General features: G+C 37.1%; 1 protein-coding gene across 5 annotated transcripts in view; it reads left to right on the forward strand.

The window, feature by feature from the left end:
- CEP135 (centrosomal protein 135) overlaps positions 1–22,477 on the forward strand; it is a 121,108-nt gene extending 98,631 nt beyond the window's left edge. For 3 of the 5 annotated variants that reach the window (XM_069105272.1, XM_069105270.1, XM_069105273.1), the window contains 4 exons: positions 727–929; positions 7,602–7,706; positions 13,340–13,504; positions 20,527–22,477. In XM_069105272.1, coding sequence (XP_068961373.1) covers positions 727–929; positions 7,602–7,706; positions 13,340–13,493 — 462 coding nt within the window. In that variant the 3' untranslated portion in view covers positions 13,494–13,504; positions 20,527–22,477. Of the gene's footprint in view, positions 1–726; positions 930–7,601; positions 7,711–13,339; positions 13,505–20,526 lie in introns of those variants that run through there. The other 2 variants (XM_069105274.1, XM_069105275.1) reach the window with 2 other exon arrangements.
- The last annotated feature ends 1,462 nt before the right edge of the window (positions 22,478–23,939 follow it).

The raw sequence follows: 23,939 nt of genomic DNA on the forward strand, positions 1-23,939 counted from the left end.
GTATCACCTCTCTTTTAGGAGTTGGGTTACATTGTTTCTCATCAGTCAAGCAAGGAAGGAAGCTTTCATTAAGCACTTTACAATGTGCCAGGCACAAATTCAAGCAAAAAGAAAAACAATTCCTGTCCTCATGGAGCTTATGTTCTAATGAGGGAAATCAACAAACAAAAAAAGGAGCTAAAAGTTGTTGGGAGGATAAGGAAGTATTAAGCCAGAGGCATAATTATGACTCCCCAAAAGGCAAGAAGACCAGGAATGGAGTGCAGACAAGACTCCTTCACCAGATGGAGGCTCCAGGAGGAACTCACCAATGGGAGAAGGGAGACAGGTCTTATATCTGGATGTTCAGTGATAAGCAGACCCAGCAGTGGTAGGGTTTTCCTGGGCAAGGAGGCCTCAGGAACTGAGGGAAGTCCCAGAATGAGAGCAATAGAGGACAAGATTTTGATGTCCAGAACGTCATTGACGAGGATTGAAGTGAAATAAAAGTCGGTAAATGTGTCTTAAGTGGAAAGGAATCAATGGTTGGTCATTGCATTCATCAAATCATTTAGCCATATTTTTAAAATACTTTTGTAGTACAAAAGATCTTTAGCTTTGCCTAGAATGCAACGTTTGAAGGAACTCTCTGAGTATAGATACATTGAAAATATTTCACAGCTTAAAAGTCTGAATTTATGATTGGTAAATATACTATTGCACTAAATATGTATTTTTTCTTTATAGGCCTTGGAAGAAGTAGAAACTGCAAAAACAGAAGCAGAGCTGTTAAAAAAACAATTGTCAAGTGAGAGAATTACAGTTGACAACCTTGAAACATTATTGGCTACCAATAGAGACAAAGAATTTCACTCTCATATAAATTCACATGAGAAAGATTCAGAGATTCTTCGACTTAAAGATATGTTAACCCTTTCTGAGAGCAAGCTGTAAGTTTCCTAAAATAAGTAGTATATTAACAGTTGCTTTTTGAAGATCATTTATAATTTTAAAAAATTAGCATACATATACACAATAATTATACATGAAATATTTTGTAAGTTTTCTACAGTCTATATAATCACAGGGAATGTTTTGGGGAAATAGTTTGTTGAAACATTTTTTAGGTTGCCTTTAGATTAAGAACTGAAAGTTGTCTTCTTGATCATTTGTGAGTTTCTGTTCTTCTTTCTCCACTACTTCCATTGTTCATGTATACTTCCCTGAATTTTAAATACATATCTACACAGCCAAAGATTGTATCTGAAGAATAAGACCTGAATGTGAAATGTGAAAATTACATTCAGAAAATATAAAGATTCTTTAGCCACCTGCCATTTTTCCTCTATTTGGGAATTGGTTTTCATTGTGTTCTCAGAATTTTATTCCTAACAGCTCCCTCTATTTTCTGGGCTACCTTCCCCCATGGATTTTCATCCATGTTCCTCTAAACCACTATAAATCGACCTTTTCAGAATCCAGCATTTAATGTCAGACTTTCTTCATCTCCAATGCAAATAAAGAAGAATCCCCCCTACCCTTCCTCCAACAAGGTTCTTGTCATTTCCACCCCAGCAACTAGTTCTTCCCTTTTGAATTTTCCCTTATTGGTTCCTCTACCTTTTGAAGAAGGAAAATTTTAATTAATTTCAGGAAACTTTAGATGTACTTTTGGTTTTCTTTTGGGGGAGGGGAGCTGGTGGTGGTACAGAGAGCATTATAGCAGATATCTGGATAATTAAAGACTTCGTCACTACTCTAGCCTAGGTTCATAATCCATTTGTTGAATTCTTCTGTTCCTTTTTTTTTTTTTTGCTCTCCAAGTTCTCCAATAAAAGAATTGCTTCTTTTTGCCTTCATTGATCTTCACCAAGTTGCTCACAATAATGCTTCCCTTACCCTGGTTCTTAGGCTTATGTGTGTGAGTATGTAATTTTAATATGCCATTCTGCCCTATTTTCTCCTCTGCTTTTTAATTTAGCTTGTTTATTTTGAATAAAGTATATCCATCCAGAGCCATATTTTAGTTAAAGGCCTTATCCCAGCAAGTCTCAGTGAAACTCATTAGTTCAGATTTGCTGCCTTCCTTTAAGACCTAGTTCCTCTTTCTTGTTACCTATACTATTTTATATTTACATGTAACTATTTGAAGCCTTGAGTTTTGTTACTTATTTTCTTCTTGGATTTTTGTCTGCTCAGCTTCTGAGTATCTGAAATACTGTTCTTCCCACATTATAACTCTTCTGTGGTGTATAGTTTGGTGGATTTGGTAGGCAGTTTTCTCTCTCTTTCCTTTTGAGTTTAAGGCCTCTTTGATCAAATTTGTAAGATATCAGGCAAATACTTTCCTACTATCTCTTGGCTAAGTTTATTTCATCCCTAACCAGGAGCTGTATTTCAAACTGTTGTCCACAAATTCAAATCCTGTTTTCATCTACCGTCTTCTAAACTAGTTTTATACTTCCTAGTTCTTCTTTTCTCTATTTGCTTTCAGTTTTTTACCCCAAACTTCATAAAATTTGGCAGAGATTCCATCTGGCAGTATCATTTGCTGCCCATAGGAGTATCTAGAAGTGGGTAGTCATCTTGTGTTTTGACAATTTGAGAAAGATTCTCTACTATATCTTGTGTACGTGCCCTAGTAAGGCAAAAATTCTCTCTACTGTATCAAGTTGATAACATCCCTCATTATACCTTATCAGAAAGTCAGAAACTACCACTATATATCCATTCTTCATCTACCCTTTATGGGCTAATTGATCTCTTCTCTCTTAGCAGCCACGGGTCTACTTGGTCATTCTTTGGAGGCCAAGCAGCTGCTTCCTTCTTGGAATATCTAGCTCTACCCTCTTTAGAAAGAACTTAAATTGACTTTCTATCTTCAAATGCACAGTATGAAACATTTTTCATTTTTTTTCAAATGCTTTATTAACTTCTGATTTACATCATTCATTTCCACCAGATTTTGAGTTACGCATTTTCTCCCCATTTTTCTCCTACCCACTGCCGCAAAATAGCAGTCCCACAGGATGTCCCCTCTTCCAATCTGCTCTCTCCCATATTTTCTCCCATACCCCTTTCAACTTTTCCAGTGGATCTCTATGCCCCAGTGCCTGTATATCTTATTTCCCAATTACATGTAAAATAGTATTAATAATAGCATATATATATTTATATATATTTGAGTATTTGATTTTAAAACTTTGAATTCCAGATTCATTCCCTTCCTCCATTGTCACCCACCCTTATTGGGAAGATAAGCAGTTCAGTATAAGTTGTACATGTGTGTCTAATGCAAAACAATAACATAGTAGATATATTATAAAAGATTGACTATATTTCCCTCCCTCCTATCCCACCTCCCACTTGGTCTGTTCTCTACTTTGATCCCGTCCCTTTTCAAAAGTGGGTGCTGCCAACTTCCCTCCCCCGCCAGCCTGCCCTCCCTTCCATCATCCCCCCTCTCATCCCCTTCCCCCACTACTGTCCTGGAGGGTGAGATACCCTATTTAGTGTGTATTTCATTCCCTCCTCAAGCCAAATTCAATGGGAATAAGGTTGACCAATTCCCTTTTGCCTTCCTATTCTTCCCCTCCATTGTAACCATTTTCCCTTGCCTCTTCTATATGAGATAGTTTACCCCATTCTGTCTCTCCCCATCTCCTCTTATTATATTCCTGTCTCACCTCTTAATTTCACCTTTTAAGTATCATCCCTTCCTGTTAAATTGGTCCTGTGCCCTCTATGTATACCTGTAAACATATATACACACATTCACAAATGTATTCGTATGCCTATATACCCTCATATATAGACATATATACACACGTACACACACACACACATATATACATATATATATTTCTATTCCCTTCAACAACTGAGAAAAGTTTCATAAGTTACAATTATTGTTTTTCCATACAGGAGTATTAATAGTTCAACTTTGATAAGTTCCTTATCATTTCTTTTCCCTGTTTACCTTCTCATGCTTCTCTTGCTTCTTGTATCTGAATGTCAGATTTTCTATTCAACTCTGGTTTTTTCAGCAAGAATGCTTGAAAGTCCTCTATTCCACTGAATGACCATATTCCTCTGAAACATGATACTCTTTTTTGCTGGGTCGGTGACTTGGTTTTAATCCCAGCTCCTTTGACCTCTGGAATACCATATTCCGAGCCCTTCAATCCCTGAGTGTAGAAGCTGCCAGATCCTGAGTTATCCTGATTGTGTTTCCACAATATTCAAATTGTTACTTCCTGGCTGCTTGTAATATTCTCTCCTTAATCTGGGAATTCTGGAACCTGGCTATAATATTCCTAGGAGTTTTCTTTTTGGGATCTTTTTCAGGAGGTGATTGATGGATTCTTTCAACCTCTGTTTTGCCCTCTGGTTCTAAAACTTTAGGGCAGTTTTCTTTGAGAACTTCCTGGAGGATGATTTCTAGGTTCTTACTTTGATCATGGCTTTCAGGTAGTCCAATAGTTTTTAAATTATCTCTCCTAGATCTATTTTCTGGGTCAGTGGTTTTTCCCATGTGATATTTCACATTGCCTTCTATTCTTTCATTTGTTTGGATCTGTTTAACAGCATCTTGACTTCTCATAAAGTCATTAGCTTCCATTTGCTCCAATCTAATTCTGAAGCAATGATTCTCCTCAATGAGCTTTTGAGATTCTTTTTCTATCTGGCAAATTCGGCTTTTTAAGGCATTCTTCTCCTCATTGCCTTTTTGAGCCTCTTTTGTCATTTGAGTTAGTCTATTTTTTAAGGTGTTATTTTCCTCAGTCAGGCTGTTGACTGTCATTTTGTAATTTTCTTGCATTGTTCTCATTTCTCTTCCCAATTTTTCCTCTACTTCTCTTATCTGCTTCTTAAGGTCCTCTATGGCCTGTAACCTGCTCGTATTTTCCTTTGAAGCTCTTAGTGCAGGAGTTCTGACTTCACTGTCTTCCTCCTGTTCCATGCTTTGCTCCTCTTTGTCCCCAAAATAGGAGTGTAATGTTGGAATCTTCTGTCTGCTTCGTTTCCTTTGCCTGGTCATGTTGCCCCCTCAGTCACTTGATACCTGGGCTTTTTGCCACAGTAGGACTCTGCCACCAGATAGGGGAGCTTTCTTCCCAAACGCTGGGGTTTTCTCAGCTGCCGAAGGTATTAGATGGGTGCCCTCTCTGAGGTCTCCACACACTCTGGCAAGCTGGACACACACCCCAGGACCTCCACCCTAGACTGTAATCCAGATCCAAGCAGGTTAATGCAAGAGCAATTACCTCTCAGACTGGTGCTTGGGTCCCCTACACTCTGCAGGCCAGGAGCTGAAGCTGCCACGTGGGCTGGCTGTGCCTGCATCTCAGCAGCATCTCGCCCTGGGGGCAAAAGCCACTCACTCCCACTTAATGGGTCCCAAAGTCCAGACTGCACTGACCTCTCACTTTGTCCTTCACATCTATGTGTTGATAAATCTGGAAATGGCCACAGCTGCTGCTGATCTGGAGTCCCTTCAGCTGGTGGCTGGTTAGACCCGCCCTTGGGCTAAAGCCTTGGTGTGGGGCTGGACTCGGCTCCCAGAGCCCTGCGCAGGCCTGCCAGGCTGTCCTCAACAGGAGGTTAGCTTCTCTGTGTCATTTTGTGGGTTCTGCAGCTCCAAAGTTTGTTTAGAGTCCCTTTTTTACATGGATTGGGAAAGGTGGAAGCTGGAGCCCAGCGGAGGTCCTGCTTCTACTCTGCCATCTTGACTCCGCTGTGAAACATTTTTCCATTCCAACTGCCTAACATAGATAAGTTTTCCCCATTACCTCTTGAGATCCTTTTTTCTTATTTCTTTTCTTGTTGAAACTCCTCTTATGCTTTTCCCTTCTTAGTTGTGCTTCATTGTACCACAGTTTATTCAGTCATTATTGTAGTGTAGTGGAAATGCTATGATGGATGAAATGCTGGACTGTGAGTCCACTATGGATTTAAGGTGTTCTCTGGCACTTATTACTGTATTATCATGGATAAATTATTTAACCTCTGAGTCACAATTTCTACAACTGTAAAATGGGGATAATAATATCTGTAATAGCTATCTCATATCTTTTATAGTTTACATAAGATAATTTATGTAAAGTACTTTACAAACTTTAAGACACTATATAAAAATTGGTGGTTGTTAATTGTTTTTCTGTCATGAACACTGGAATGGTGATCAGAAGACCTTTGTTAAAATCCTGAGCTCACTGCTAGCTCATTTTAAGACTATGTGCAGGTCACTTCCTTTCTCTGGGCCTCAGTTTCCTCATCATTCAAATCGTTGTTAACCTAGATTATTTCTTAAGTCAATTCACCTCTAAAGTTCCATGATTCAATTAATATTCAATTGTATATTGTTTCAAGCTCTTTTAATAACATTATTAGGCTATAGCCCTAGTAATCTGTAGATCTGCTGTTACCTGATTCTGATGTAGTTTTGATCTTACAACTCTTTAGTAATACTTTACTACCCTTTGCTACTGTTGAAAAATTTAGCTTTTTGTACCATTTTCATTTTTCAATAATTGTTTACAAATATCACACAATGGAAACCCCCTGCTGGTAAAAGAAGAATGTAGGGAAAACAGTGTCATCAGACAATATATAAGGTATGCCACCCCACAACTTAGAATGACATGGGCAAAAATGACATCTGTGTATCAATCTATATCATATGGATAGATGTATCACCTGTGCCTATGTATGTATATATATGTTATATATATTTTATACATTTATAGATTTATGATATGTATATTTGCATGTGTATATATCTACTTTGTTTCTAGTTTTTTTGCTACTGCAAAGAGTGCTACTACAAATATTTAGTTCTCTACTGAGGTTCTTTGTTTCTGTGTTTGACCTGAGGCATATACCCAATGACAGGATTACAAGTTAAAGGGTATGAACAGTTTAATGACTTGTGCAATTCTGAATTGTTTTCCAGAGCAGTTGGACCAATTCATAACTTTAACAGTAGTATATTGGTATATATCTTTCCACAGCCCCTTGAACATTGACAATTTCTATCTTTTATCATCTTTACCTGTTTGGTTTTCTTGTCTCAATGCCTTATAAACAACAGGGGTAGATTGTTGATATTTTAAAGATGATCTTTTGTTTTTATAGGTAACTTGAGATGAATAAAGGAGCTTTAAAGTCCAACCCACTTTCTTCTTCCTGTTCAACTCAGGGCCCATACTGATAATATTTTGTCACAAATTGATGGACATTCTATATTCTTATCAATCCAACTGAATTTTGAATCTGGGCTATAGACATTCCTTTATCCACGTAATCTTTTTTGTGTGGATAATCAAATTGTAAACCCCTTTGAGTGATTACACATCTAATCTGGGTGTGAAGTGAAGCCTTAGAGTTGTTCTGATTTGTATTTCTCTTATTTGTAATTTGCAGCATGTGTTCTGACAACTTATTGGTAATTTGAATTTTTTTTTTTTGCAAACTACTTATATTCTTTGAATATTTACTTGTGAGGTTTCCATATCTCTCCACATAGTCCTTTCCTGTCCCTTCTTAAAAGTCCATGTTTCTTGAAAAAATAGAAAATAAAACCATTTTCACCTTTTTTTATGTGATTATAATTTTTTTAGAGCCAGTCACATACGAGAGACTAATATACTTCGAACTAAAATTACACAATTGCAGTCAGACAACGAACTTTTAAAAAGGCAACTTACAGCTGAGCAGTTTGAACGGTAAGAAAAAATTTGTAGTATAAATCAGTGTACTAATTTTTTTAAGTTGCAAGGAAATGACAGTGCTAGATTAACAGATGATTAGGCTATATCTGTAACAACTACCAATACTGAACCATAAATAAGAGTTTTGTATTGTAAGTACATGAAACTGAAAACGAGACTAATCTTTTTTACATAAATAATACTTATTGTACTGTATCACTAGCTTAGTGACAAGCAGATAGTAGAGAAAATGCCTATAATTAGTATTACATTTATACAATTTAACCTATTTTAAAAATTTCTACCACTTTTTTGTTTGTTTCTTTTCCATATACTATCTATAATTTAATAATCATTGTGCATCCTCTACAAAGTCCTACTCTGATGCTTTAATGTGGTATAGAAGTGACCCTTCATCCTTAAAGGCTATGCAAACATAGCACAGATTATACCATACTGGAAAGGCTTAGGCTTTCATTATGATCCTGGAGGAAGAATATATTTCCTTTCCATGGATCAGCATAGCTAAGTACAGAGAGGTCTGTTATGAAAGGGCTGGCTACTAGATGATGTATTCTTTGGCAATGACAATCTATTAAACATATTACAATATAAAATGGCCTTCAGTCCAAACAATGCCTATCCAATTCTGCAGTAACAGTGGGCAAAGTGATGGAAAAGGATGTAGAACATTTTAAGGATCGTAGGTTTCAGCCTCTCTAAGCATTAGACGATTTGTTAATACTCTCAATTTAAGCTCCTTGTCAACTGATCTATACCTAGAGGAAATGAATCATTATCAGTCTTGATATTTTTACTGTAAAGCATGTTATCCTATAAATACATGACAAGAAAAGTAAAAGACATACCAGTCACTTAGCAAGAATAAGGAAGAGTCTGTGGACATCAGCATTTACCATTTGTATTCACACAAAATCAAGAGAATTTGAGGAAAGCCTCCATGCTGTTTGTCTGTAGGTACAGACCTGTCCTTATCCCAAAGAGATCAGAAAAAAGGGAAAAAGCACCTATATGTACAAACATTTCTATAAGGCTCTTTTTGTTGTGGCAATTCCAAAGAATTGGAAATTGAGGGGGTGCTGTAATGGGAATGTAAATTTAAGATCTTCCCTGCCTCTAGGCCTTTTGATAGGCACCTGGTGGCAGGAGGCTTGTTTTTCAGGAGATACTTTGTGATTGGGCAGTGGGTTAAGAGGGTTTTGACATACTCTGTGCCAGGAGAAAGGTATATAATCCCTGATGTGAGACTTTGTTTTGGGGCTCACTTTGAGAAGTGTTGTGTGATTTGACACGCAAGACTCTGGGCAGCCATTGAGAGCTCCCTGGCTTTGAAAACCCAGATGTTGATGCTTCCCTCTTTGGTAATTGTGACTAGGTATGGATATATGTAATTGTCAGACAGTTGGAGGCCTGTCTGCTTGAAGTGTTTCTCTGTCTTCTTGTAACTTCTACTTATAACTTCTATCTGTATACTCTGAAGTTTGGGGTGCTGACTTTTTCCCCTGAACTAGCTAAATGATATGTTTTATTAAAACAATATTGTTAACCCATTTTGAGTTGCTTTCCTTTAGAAAAGCAGATCTAAAAATCTGTGTTGGCAGCCACCCTAGGGATGCTGGGGTGCTTGCTGCTACAGGTGCCCATCCATTGAGGGATGGCTGAATAAGTTGTGGTATATTAATGTAATAGAATACTATTTTGCTATAAGAAATGACAAGCAGGATCATTTCAGAAAAACCTGGAAAGACGTACATGAACTGATACAAAGTGAAGTGAACAGAACCAGGAGAATGTTGTACACAGTAACAGCAACATTGTGTGATGATCAGCTGTAAATAATTTGACTTTTTCAGCAATATAATGATCTAGTACAATTCCAAAGAACTCATGATGGAAAATGTTGTTCACATCCAGAGAAAGAACTGATGGAGTCTGAATGCAGATCAGAACATACTATTTTCAGTTTCTTTAACTTTTTCATAATTTTTTTTCTTTTGATCTATTTCTTCTTCCACAACATAACTAATATGAAAATATGTCTTACTTGATTACACATATATAAACTATTTAAAATTCTTATCTTTTTATGTAAGGGAGAAGAGAAGGAGGGGGAGAAAGTTTGGAACTTAAAATTTTTACAAAATGAATGTTGAAAATTGTCTTTACATGTAATCAGAAAAAATTAAAATACTTTTTTAACAAAATAAAATTTTGAGTTCCAATTCTTTCTTTCCTCACCCCTCCCCCATCCTTGAGAAGGCAAGCAATTTGACATAGATTATACATGTGAAGTCATGCAAAACAGATTTCCATATTAGCCACGTTGCAAAAGAAAACACAGACCCAAGAAAGAAAAATAAAGTAAAAAAGTATGCTTCAGTCTGTATTCAGACTGCAGTTCTTTCTCAGGAGGTAGATACTTTATTTCCTCATAAATCCTTCAGAATTGTATTAAGATCATTGTATGGAACTGAGAATAGCTAAGTCATTCACAGTTTATCATTGTATAGTATTACTGTTGGGTGTATACAGTGTTCTCCTGGTTCTCTTCATTTCAATCTTCATTAGTTCATGTAAGTTTTCCGAGGATTTTCTTTTTTTTTTTTTTCATTTTTAAAAGGCTTTATTAACTTCTGATTTACATCATTAATTTCCGCCAGATTTTGAGTTACAAATTTTCTCCCCATTTTTCCCCTACCCACTGCCCCAAAATAGCAGTCCCACAGGAACCCCTCCTCCAATCTGCTCTCTCCCGTATCTTTTCCCATAACCCTTTTGACTTTTCCAGTAGGGCATGGTGGATCTCTATGCCCCAGTGCCTGTATATCTTATTTCCCAATTACATGTAAAACAGTATTAATAATAGCATATATGTATATATATATATATATATTTTTTTTAAACATTTGATTTTAAAACTCTGAATTCCAGATTCATTCCCTTCCTCCCTTGTCACCCACCCTTACTGGGAAGATAAGCAATTCAGTATAGGTTGTACATGTGTAGCTAATGTAAAACATTACCACAGTAGATATATTGTAAAAGACTAACTATATTTCTCTCCCTCCTATCCCACTTCCCACTGTCTATTCTCTACTTTGATCCCGTCCCTTTTCAAAAGTGGGTGCTTCCAACTTCCCTCTCCCCTAGCCTTCCCTCCCTTCCATCATCTCCCCTCTCATCCCCTTCCCCCCTACTCTCTTGTAAGGGTGAGATACCCTATTTAGTGTGTATGTTATTCCCTCCCTGAGCCAAATTCAATGAGAATAAGGTTGACCCATTCCCTTTTGCCTTCTTGTTCTTCCCCTCCATTGTAGCCATTTTCCCCTTGCCTCTTCTATATGAGATAGTTTACCCCATTCTGTCTCTCCCCATCTCCTCTCATTATATTCCTCTCTCACCTCTTAATTTCACCTTTTAAGTATCATCCCTTCCTATTAAGTTGATCCTGTATCTATGTATACCTGTAAACATATATACATACATTCACATATGTATTCATATGCCTGTATACCTTCCGATATAGACATATATATATATATATACACATATATAATTCTATTCCTTTCAACTATTTTCATACTGAGAAATGTTTCATCAGTTACAATTATCATTTTTCCATGTAGGAATGTTAATAGTTCAACTTTGATAAGTTCCTTATGATTTCTTTTCCCTGTTTATCTTCTCATGCTTCTCTTGCTTCTTGTATCTGAATGTCAAATTTTCTATTCAACTCTGGTTTTTTTTAGCAAGAATGCTTGGAAGTCCTCTATTCCACTGAATGACCATATTTTCCCCTGAAACATGATACTCAGTTTTGCTGGGTAGGTGATTCTTGGATTTAATCCCAGCTCCTTTGACCTCCAGAATATCATATTCTAAGCTCTTCAATCCCTGAGTGTAGAAGCTGCCAGATCCTGAGTTATCCTGATTGTGTTTCCACAATATTCAAATTGTTTCTTCCTGACAGCTTGCAATATTCTTTCCTTGATCTGGGAATTTTGGAACCTGGCTATAATATTCCTAGGAGTTTTCTTTCTGGGATCTTTTTCAGGGGGTAATCGGTGGATTCTTTCAACCTCTATTTTGCCCTCTGGTTCTAAAACATCAGGGCAGTTTTCCTTGAGAATTTCTTGGAGGATGATTTCTAGGTTCTTTCTTTGATCATGGCTTTCAGGTAGTCCAATAATTTTTAAATTATGTCTCCTGGTTCTATTTTCTGGGTCAGTGATTTTTCCCATGAGATATTTCACATTGCCTTCTATTCTTTCATTTGTTTGGATCTGTTTAACAGCATCTTGACTTCTCATAAAGTCATTAGCTTCCATTTGCTCCAATCTAATTCTGAAGCAATGATTCTCCTCATTGGGCTTTTGAGATTCTTTTTCCATCTGGCAGATTCGATTTTTTAAGGCATTCTTCTCCTCATTGCCTTTTTGAGCCTCTTTTGCCATTTGAGTCAGTCTATTTTTTAAGGTGTGATTTTCCTCAGTTAGGCTGTTGACTTTCATTTCATAATTTTCTTGCATTGTTCTCATTTCTCTTCCCAATTTTTCCCCCACTTTTCTTATCTGCTTCTCTATGGCCTGTAACCAGCTCGTATTTTCCTTTGAAGCTTTTGGTGCAGGAGTTCTGACTTCACTGTCTTCCTCCTGTTCCATGCTTTGCTCCTCTTTGTCCCAAAAATAGGAGTATAATGTTGGAATCTTCTGTCTGCTTCGTTTCCTTTGCCTGGTCATGTTGCCCCCTCAGTCACTTGACCCCTGGCCTTTTTGCCACAGTAGGACTCTGCCACCAGATAGGGGAGCTTTCGTCCCAAACGCTGGGGTTTTCTCAGCTGCCGAAGGTATTAGATGGGTGCCCTCTCTGAGGTCTCCACACGCTCTGGCAAGCTGGACACACACCCCAGGACCTCCACCCTAGACTGTAATCCAGATCCAAGCAGGTTAATGCAAGAGCAATTACCCCTCAGACTGGTGCTTGGTCCCCCTATACTCTGCAGGCCAGGAGCTGAAGCTGCCACGTGGCGCTGGCTGGCTGTGCCTGCATCTCATCAGCTTCTCGCCCTGGGGGCAAAAGCCACTCACTCCCACTTAATGGGTCCCAAAGTCCAGACTGCACTGACCTCTCACTTTGTCCTTAGCATCTGTGTGTTGATAAATCTGGAAATGGCCACAGCTGCTGCTGATCTGGAGTCCCTTCAGCTGGTGGCTGGTCACACCTGCCCTGTGGCTAAAGCCTTGGAATGGGGCTGAGCTCAGCTCCCAGAGCACTGCACTGGCTGATTCCTGCCGCCCTGTCCTCAGCGGGAGGTTAGCTTCTCTGTGTCATTTTGTGGGTTCTGCAGCTCCAAAGTTTGTTCAGAGTCCCCTTTTTACATGGATTGGGGAAGGTGGAAGCCAGAGCAGCAGGGTGGTCCTGCTTCTACTCCGCCATCTTGACTCCCCTCCCTATCATTGATGTTTTAAACAGTACCTGACAGATTCAACTAATATATGTGTGGTATCTGCCTGTTTAATTGAAATCTTTTATTTTGTCAGCCTCTGAAAATTATTAGAAATTAAATTAAAGTGATGATTTTAGTATAAATCTCTTGGATTTGACAAAATTTATTATATTATTAACAGAGAACGGGCAGTCCAGGAGATGCGTAGACATGGTCTTCCTACAACTTTGTGGACTTCTTCTCCATGTAGATCTCCTTCACGTAGATCTCCTTCATGTAGGTCTCCTTCGCGTAGGTCTCCTTCACAATCACCTGATCACTCACACCTGAAATAGGTAACAGAAAGGTATGTCTTATGTTATGTGTATGTGCATTTTTACTTATGTTGTGTGATTAGAAAAGTAATACATGAATTTTCCGAGAAGACTGAAGCTTAGATGTATTATATTCTATAGTTAAAAAAAACACTTTCTTATCTCATTTAATTCTCACAATAGCTCTGTGAAGTAGAGTTTTACATGCCGTAATATCCTTACTTTATTAATAACAATAATAGTTTTATTAATAATAATAAACAGTTTATAAAGGTTTGCCAACGGCCTTCCATAGATTAGCTTATTTGTTCCTCACAGGCACCCTGTGAGGTTAGGTGCTGTAGTCAGCTGTGTTTTAGAGTTGAGGAAATGAAAGATAAAGGAGTGACTTGCTTAGGGTCCCACAGCTATGAGTTTCTGAGGTAGGATTAGAACTTAGGGCTTCCTGACTCCAGGTGCTGTAGACCTTATGCTACACCACTAAGCCACTTATTTTATATTTCATTTTATGCCTGAATGCAGTGATGCTTGAACAAGTGAAGTAGTGTGCCCAAGGTGACACAGACAGAAGGAACAGTAGAATTGAGAATGGAAGCCTGGTCTTCAGACTAAATCTGGTCATCTGTTCACAGCACCATACTGCCATTCCATAATAGGCCCTGTGCAGAAATGCAAAGAAATAGAATGGATTTTATCTGTAACCACATTCATAGACTTTAAATTTGGCGGGGGGATAGTGGGAACAGGGAGGACATGATAACTGTGTTAAAGTATTTAAAATGAAAATTGGAGAGACAACAGTCCATCTTCCTTAAGTGCTTTTTATATGTATCAAGCACAATCTTGGTACTGAGCAGTATTTAGTAGCCAGGGTCCTTGCCTGCAAAAACCTTTTGGTCTAGTAGTGGGATAAGATAACACCACTGAGAGCTATAAAACAGCGTAATGCAGTAAGGGCATGCATTGGCAACCACACTGACATACCCAGGATGGCTGCTAGCACAGGTTCTTAGATCTGCTTTACTAGATAAGATAGCTGTTTAAGGGGTCAGCAGTCTTTTAAAATTACATTCACTAGTTCAGGGGAAAAGTTAGCACCCTAAACTTCAGAGAAAATATAAACAGGGGGCGGCTAGGTGGCGCAGTGAATAAAGCACCAGCCCTGGGGTCAGGAGGATCTGAGTTCAAATCCAGCCTCAGACACTTGACCCACTTACTAGCTGTGTGACTTTGGGCAAATCACTTAACTCCAATTGCCCTTCAAAAAAAAAAGATATATAAATAGAGAAAATACAAGCAGAGAAATAAAGGCCAGCAGACAGGGCTCTGACTGCCTAAATCAAAAGCAATATTGCTATACACTTTACATACATCCCTGGATCAAGAGAGCCTTTACATTTGAGTAGTCAGGGAGCTCTGAACATATGGCCACTTACAATCTCAACCAGGAAATCACAAGATCCTTCTCATAAACCACCCCAAAGCAAAATGCCAACCTAGAATATATATATATACTTCTCAGAGCCAGAAGGCATCACAATCCTCCTGACTCTGCCTAATTAGAAATTAGCAAAAGGGGTGAAAGCCTTCCTACTAGCAAGCCTCCCCTAAGCAAACTTCCCTTAATGGTCTCCTATTAATGGGCAGGGAAGATCTTAAATCCCATTAGCATTGCTGGGCATTAGAGAGTTACAAGACAAAGTGCTACGTGAGTTCTGAAAGGAAAGGAGCCCATGGTGAAGGCATTGGGCATAGCTTCATAGAAGAGGTGGAACTAACAGCTTGGATAGGAATTTATTACACACAAAAATTTTAATGACAATATGAGACAATTTTAGAGATAGTCCAAGGCAACATGAGAGGAAGGGCCCAATGACTGATGTAGACATTGAGTATTTACTCAGAGAAAAAGTAAAAAATAATCACTGTAGGGTAGCAGAGTCAGGAAAAACTTTGGGGAATGTGCAACTTCATCTGGATCTTGAAGGATAAATAGAATTTGGATGCCTAGGGAGAAGAATGAGAATTGGTAGAGGTTAGAGACAGGAAAATCCTTGTTTTTAATTTATATGTATTTTGTATATTGATCCAGTCAGCATTTATTAAGCACCTTCTATGTGTCATGCATAGTTAGGTGTTGGAGATGCAAATAAATCAATGAAGTGATTCCTGTTCTAAAGAACCTTACATGTAAAACAACAAGTACCTATATATGTATCTTCAGAATAAATATAAAGAGGATAAATAAAAATAATACAGAGTAGTTAAATAAATGGTAATTTGGCAGGGAGAGCATTAGTAGTTGGGAGAATCAGGAAAGCCTTCATGTAGAAGGTGTTGTCTGAGCCACATTGAAGGAAGAGGGGGATTCTGTGAGGTGGACATGAGGTCCATTCCAGATAGTCGAGAGAGCAAGGGCAAAGGCACATAAGCAAGAGATAGAATGTGTATAAGAAATAAAGAAGTGGCCAGTTTGGATGGATTGCAGAATGTGGAAGAGGAAAGAGTGTACAGCATTTATCAAATGCCTGCTATGTCCCAGGCAGTTGAGGAGAAATAATGTTCAATGAGTCTGGAGAGACTGGGGCAGTGTTGTGAAGGGCTTTAAAAGCTAAACAGAGCAACTTATATTTGATCCTAGAAGTAAGAGAGCACCACTGGAGTTGATTAAGGTAGAGGAGTAACATGGTCAGATATTTGTTTAAGGAAAATACCTAGCAGCCCTGTGCAGAAAGGACTAGAGACCTAAGACAGGAAGACCAATCAGGAGACTGTTACAACAATATAGGTAAGAGATAATGAGGGTCTGAGTTAAGGTGGTTCAGATGTGAGAATTGTGAAGATAGGGATGGCAAGATTTGACAAGTGACTGGATTTCTGTAGTACAGGATAGTGAAGATTCAAAGATAACAAGATATAAAACTGTAGTAGAGGTTCCTTTAGAAATTGGAGGGTTTGGAAAAGGAGATTTTTTGGGGAAAAATAATGAGTTCTGTTTTGAACTTGTTCAGTTTTAGATGGATATTTTATCTAGTCTGAATAGATCATTAGGTAATTGGTAATGTGGGATTTAAGCTCAAGAGAGAGACTAGGCTACACATAAAGATTGAAGAGTTACTTGTATGCGAATTATTTTCATGCCACAATGAAGTTACCACAAGAGAGAAGAGGAGAGAGCCTAGGACTCTGGCAGTAGAGAAGGACACAGTAGATAGGAAATGGTTGAAGATTTGAGAAGGGTGGCAGAGATGAGTAAGGTTGCATTTAGCTGGAGAATATGGGAGGGTGTGTATCAAATGCACATACAGAAACTGATTTTGGCAAGAAGTGCCCCCTCTTAGATAGAGATTAGGAGAAAGGAGGGAGAAGTGGGAAATGATATAAAAGGGTTTTGAGAGAAAGAAAAATGAGTTTATGTGAAATAGTTTCAGTAAAGTAAGAGACAAGGTCCTTAGCTGAGAGGGGCAAGGGCAGCTTGGGGAAAGAAGAGGTTTGTAGTTGTTTCTGTGAGGAATGAGATGGGGAATGATTTAAGAAGGAGCAAAAGCAGTTGAAGTTTGATGACATGAATTTATAATGTACCTAGTAAGCACGATTTGTGAACTTCTAGCTCTGTTCAGCAGCCCATGAGTTGGAGTAGAGGAGGCAGATTGTGGGTGTGATCCCAGGGCTTAAGTCTAATGAGAGGTGGGTTGGGATAGGGTGGGGAGATTAGGGATTTAGGAGCAGAGGACAGTATGGAGATGAAGGGGTTAACAAGTTGAGAATGGAAAGTGAAGAAAGTGAAGTCAGAACAAGACTTTAATGTTATATCCTTTGGTTGGATGAATGGGTGAATAAATGGATAGGAAAGCATTGACTATGTGCCAAGCACGATGTTAAGTGCTGGAAATCAGAAAGAAAAGCAGGACAGTTCCTGCTCTCCAGGAACTCTCATTAGGGGAGAGAGAGAAAAACATGTCTAGTTGAGTTCAGCTGTAAAGCTAATAGAAAGGCCCAGTGGTTCCTAAAGTACTGTAGTAGGGGAGACAATAAAGCCCAATTTTCCATCTTACTGGAAGATTAATAATTGATGACTAGCTGCTCAAGTTGAGCATCCATGTTCCCAACCAAGGCCTGTTAAGAAAGGGATTATCGTCCTAAAAACTGGAAGAGAATATGGCTCTTTGTTAACACTGGCTGTCATCCATACTTGGCCTGGAAATCCTCCAGTAACAGGAACCTCCCTTCCCAACACTGAGGTGTTCATCCCATTTTTGGACAGCTCTTATTGCTAGGAAATTTTTTCTTTATGTTGATCTGAAATCTACTTCCTTAAGAACACTACTTGGACAAGCAGAACAAATCTAATCCCTCTTCTCTATGGTAACTTCAAATATTTGGAGATTGTATCGTGTCCTACCTACGTCTTCTCAAGGCTAACCATCTCTAGTTCTTTCAGTTGCTCCTTTTTTTTATCATTACTTCAAGTTCCTTTACCTTTCTTAAGTGAATTGCCCAGAGCTAGATATAATAACCCAGACATTTGACACTTACTTAGTACAGCAGGATTATCAAATCCTTCATTCTGGGCATCATAGTAATATTTATTTAGCCTAAGATCATAATATTTTTAGCTGTTAAATCATAATTGCTATTTATATTGTTTTGAGTCCATTAGAACCTCTAGGTCTTTTTTTCATATGAATTTCTTTTTTGTCACAACTTGTAGTTATGCATTTAGATCTTTGAACCCATCCTTTGTTTGAAGTCCTTGGCATCTACTCTTAAAATATAGGTCATATGTTAGGCTATGCCTAACATTCCCTGATGACATGGTTATTGCCTCTCTGAGTAAGCACTATATGTATATGTATGCATTACACACAAATACACACATAGCTACAGCTAAGACACATATACTTTATGTATTATATATCCTTAGAGGAAAAGGTATTGGCATCAGGTGAGGGGAGAAGAGGAGAGACCAGGAAAGGCCTTCCGAATAGGGTATATCTTGAGTTGTCTTGAAGGAAAGCAGGTATTCAGAGAGGAGGAGGTGAGGAGAAAGAGAATCTTCTAAGCATGGGGGACAGCCAAGATGATAGAGTATTATGTGTGAGGAACAGCAGGTAAGCCTTTATGCCCTATACTAGGGAGTATGTTGAGGGGAGCAATATTAAAAAGACTAAAAATATGGGAAGGAGCCACATTGTGAATAGCTGTAATTGCCTGAGGATCTATAATTAATCTTAGAGAGGGGAGAGAACCACTGAAGTTTATCTAGTGACCTGCATTTGATGGTCATACCTATACTTCAGGAAAAGTCACTTAGCTAGTTGTATGGAGGATGGGTCAGAGGGGAGAGATTAGAGGCACAGAGAAGCAATGGCTGTGAGAATAGAAAGAATGAGGTGTATTTAAGAGATGTGAAAGTAGAAAATGTAATTTTTCCGTGATTAGATTACTTGGGATGAAATCAGGAAGGTGAAGATGGCACTGTTTTTGATAACCTGGATGACTGGACAGATGGTCATATCCTTTTACAAAAATAGAGGACATTTGAAAGAGGGGAGGGTTTGGAAAAAGGTAATGAGTTTTAGCATGGATAAAAGGATAGCTGCTACATCAGGCACTACAGAACACAATAAGAATGACAGAAAAAATAGCAGGAGAGCCACTCTACAATTTATAGGAAACAATGAAGGGGGTGGGGAGTGTGGTGGCATAGCATGATCAAAAACAGTTTGCTAATAATTAAAAGAGACAATAGAGTATTTGGAGCCAAGTACAGCATGCCAACTGATATAAATGGATAATGAATTACTGACATACTGCTAGGATGGCAAGAAGGGAGTACAGTCAAGACAGAGGAGTTCAGCTGTCTGTGAGGGATGCTCTCTGTTTAAAAAAAAAACAGCTGATAGTCTTGACAGTCACCATTCAGAAGGTAGAAATCATGAAAAGATACTGATATTTGGGATCTGATTCTGATTAATAAGAAAAAAGGAGCTCGTGAAAATAGACAATAATCTTACCATTCCTGCTGGCTATAATTCCATCTCTTTTCTTCTTCTCAGCTAAATACTCTGGGAAAGTCATATACATTTCTTGCCTTAGCTGTTTCACTGTCCTCTAAACTTTAATAATCCTAGCTTCAAGGGCGGCCAGGTAGCACAGCGAGTAAGAGCACTGGCTCCAGTGTCAGGATGACCTGGGGATCGAATCCGGGCTCAGACACTTAGCACCCACCCAGAAACACCTGGCCGTGTAACCTTGAGCAAGTTTCTTAACCCCAATTGCTTTAAAAAAAAAAATTGGCTAGTTATCTTATAGAAGTTTAGTCGGTAGAGTGTCTGAATCAGCTTGTTACTATCTATATAGTCACAATCAAGGCTCTTGGAGCATTACCTTCCTCCTCTCTCAAAAGGAGAGAATAATACCTGCCCTGGTACCTTATAAGGTGTTTGTAAGGGTCATGTGAGATACTATAGGTAAAAGTGCTTTGAAAACTTTAAAACATCTGTTAGTGTCTGTTATAAAAGGACTTGATATTTATAAAGATGACCCTGAAGCCTAAAATACCTTTTGAATAAATCACTGAAATTATGTTCCATCTAGTTTTAATATTGATTTTATTATGCTTTAACTTTTTAAAATTAGTAATTCATATTTGTATATAGAGTAAACTGTCAGGCAAAATATTTAATTAAACAAAACATTTATTTTGAAGACCATGTTTATTTCAATAAACATAATAAGTTTATTGTACTTTGTTTTTAACAATTTTTCTGAGTCAGCAGACCATATATATATCACACCCATCATGTGCACATATATAATCATAAGTGTACTACAAATAGAACGTGAAATCAATTTTAAGAGTTTAAAAACAGCCTCATATAGGATATATTCCATAATAATTTTTTTAAAAGCACAGAGATATTCAAATGTAAATTCTTTAGCTCCAGTCATATTATTTTATCTGCAACTGAGATTTGATTCAATTAAGAAATTTCTGATTTTAATTTCTTCCCCCAATATGGTGAATAACTGCAAAATTTTTCCCCAACAGAGTTGTTGTCTTCAAAAACTAGGCCATATGGATATTTTAATACAGGAGCAGTGCTGGAAATAGTAACTGGCTTTGAAGTACTTATTCCTGAAAATCATGAAGGTTAACATGGATTCTACCTCTGTCGAGTTTTCTTTAAATCAGTGAATATTTATGTGGAGCAATCCTTTTTTTTTTAAATGTGCATGTATATGTCATTGGCATGATATGGACAGAATATGTACTAGTTCTAATAACTGGGAGTATTTGTATTGTTTTCACTGTTCTTAAATCAAATAGCTCCCCAAAGTTTATTTATACGGTGAACTAATATATAAGGATATACATATTTTGCTTTGATTGTCTGTTTTTATAAACACTCTAATATAAATATGTATACATACAGTGTTTTTAAGTGTGTTTGCATTTTTTATATCTGTTCACTGTAATAACTTCCACACATTTGTGAAGAGTGGTCAACCTAAATGCTTTGCCATCACCCTTAATTTTTTTCTTCAAATGTAAAATGAGCAATTCAGAGGTTTTTGCTACCTATCACTGGAATGGGGTGGTGATGGATTCATTGAGGTCTTATGTAGTAACAAGAGTCTATGTGAAGTAATAATGACACATTTGAAAAAATACTTTTGTATTATCAAGAGAAGTGTTGTGATAAAGGTATATATTTATGTATTATTTATAGTATTATAACATTTTATATTATTACATGAACATTTTTTTCATGATGCAGATTTTTCCAAAAGGAATCTAAAAGACTTAATTCTAAATGAGCTTTCATTAAGAGGAAAGAGCTAGAAAAATTTTCAAATGAATGGAGTGAACTGGAAATCTTTGAGATTTAAAAACTCTACAAGGTAAATATAGACAAGTAGTTTAGAATTCCAGCATAACCCTTGGAGAGCTTATAATTTTTTTCTTCTGAGGTTGTATATTATAATTTATTTAATGTTTTCAAGTTATGCTTTCAAAAAATTTAGGCATGTGCAAGTAGTAACAAAAGTTATTTTAAAAAATACTTCAATTACTATAATAGTAAAAAAAAAAGCAGAAATTTAAAATTTACTACAATAGTAAAAGCTATATAGAAAAATAATAGAAGAACTTAACCAATTATTTGGACATAGTCTACTTCCCACTATAGTTTTAATAAATACATTTTTGTTTTGTAATGTTTTCCCATTAAAAAAAACTAATATTATGCTTTAAATGTTCCATATCTGATCTTTGTTATAGCTCAATATAGATATATGCATGTATGGTATGGCTTATTTTTCCACCTTATTTGATATAGTAGTTGTTTATATGCCATTTCACTAATATGAATTCTTGGATTGTTGCAAAATACAAGCAAGAGAAATCTTGTTCCCAGTGTTATAGACAAAACTTTTAAATATGTAATTGTTCATAGAATAAGAAAAATAATGGTTTTTGTTCCATTTTATCTACCCCTCAATGTAATAATACGAAATTAGCTATTTGATTTTTTAAATCTTCAAGTATATCTTATTTTTATTTATATTTTAACTATAATTTGTATTTTCATAACCATGATGTCGGAAGCGGAAGAAGCAGTACTATTTTATCTTTTAAAATACATCCTGATCCTAAATATTTATTTAAAATCATGTGATTTGTTGCAGATATTTGAAAAAAATATGAAGTCTCTTTGTTCATTTCATTTTATTTGCACCATATACACACACCACACATACACACATACATATGAATTTGATATCATTTACAATATTCTTAATAAAATACAACAGGTCGTGTTCTAACAGATATGTTAAGACATGAATAGGCCACAAATCAAATATGTTAAATTAGTTCCATAATATTTGTAAATGATCAAATAGCAAATGTAAGACTACTTTGCCTGATTTTGTTTTTATTTGCTTGTTTTGTGGAAGCCATTCAAAAATATACAAATAAATGGTAACTAAACACATTAGTTCATTATCCTAGTCTTATAGTATAAAATAAGAAAATATCATTTGATGCCTATTTATTAACGTGATTGTTAATTTTTGGCATTTTGTACCTGTTAAAATGAAGAACTAAGAGACCACATGATAGCGAGTGAAAAGTAGATTATAGGAATTGTGGTCTCAGATAACTGGAAATAAAGTTGGAAAAATATATCTTAGAGGTAGATAAAGAGTAACCAAAAAAAGGCTGCAAATAAAACACTTGTTTTAAAGAAGCTAAAGATTAGAATACATTGTCCAGGTTTGGTCCCTGGAAGATAGGTAAGGTAATGTAATGGGTATATTGAAGAAAGGGTAGAGTTTAATTTCCACTAAAGGAGAATGTCACACAACTGGGAGGGAAATACATAAGTTGGCATTAGGTAAAATCAGATGAGATAGTGCATATGAAAGTTTTGAAGAGTATATGAGTGCTAAACAAATGTTATTATTAGGAGTCATCCACGTTCAGAAAAGCTAAAGGTGTGAAATGGATAAGATTTGATTTTCCAAAGAAAAAGACTGACCAGTCCGCTATATGGGTTGACCACGTCAGAAGAAAAAAGTAGCTACTGACTGCCTGTGAAGTAGTTAAATTGAGCAAACAGTCAATAAGCTTTTATTAAAGGCTTACTATGTGCCAGGCACTAAGCTCTAGGAATACCAAATTCAAGCAGAAAGACAATCCCTGCCCTATAGGAATTTACTCTCTATTTGGGGGAAAGACTACACACAAAAGGGAAGCTGAAAGGAAAATGAGGTTGGAGAACAAAGGTCCCGGGAGCAGAGGCATGCTTGATAGAGAATGTCCTAAGTGCAGTCTGGGGAGGAATGAGATATGCCTTGCCTGGGCACTCCTTCAGTGAAAGTCCTAGGAAAAGTCCCATCAGGGGGAGAAGCCACAGGGCTGGAGGAAGGGAGCTTCCAGGAGGAAGAGGTTTCTGAGGCATGATAGAAGAAGGCATCCTAGAGAAGAATGAGGTCACTCTAAGTCTGAAACCTATTTAGGCATGGAAGGATGAGGAAGAAGGAAAAAACCCATAGGAGAACAGGTTAGAAGTAAATGTATAGGCCTGGGCTCACTCTTTTAGTATAAAAATGATAGAACTTGCCACCACTTTCTCAGCAAAATAATGGTTTACATCCATTTTCTCAAACTGGGTGTCACATTAGTGAGTGACTAAGCTTTAAATGCCTATTGTTCAACCCACACCAACTCCTGTCACAATATTGAGATCTCTTTCTGTTTTTTTTTTACACTATTTTAATGATTGTTTCCTACCCCTTTTACTGTCTTAGAGTGAAAGATGCCAATTTTATAAATAAATAGTATGGGCATTCTTTTTTTTTTTTTAAGTGAAGAGAGTAAGTGTTATACAAGTAAGTCAAAAAGCATTTATTAAGTGCCTTACTGTATGTCAACCACTGTCCCAATCCTGAGGATAT

Source organism: Petaurus breviceps, unplaced genomic scaffold, assembly GCF_028583685.1.
Source record: "Petaurus breviceps papuanus isolate PSGF00001 unplaced genomic scaffold, PetGlider_PUasm1.0 76, whole genome shotgun sequence".
Lineage (NCBI taxonomy): Eukaryota > Metazoa > Chordata > Mammalia > Diprotodontia > Petauridae > Petaurus > Petaurus breviceps.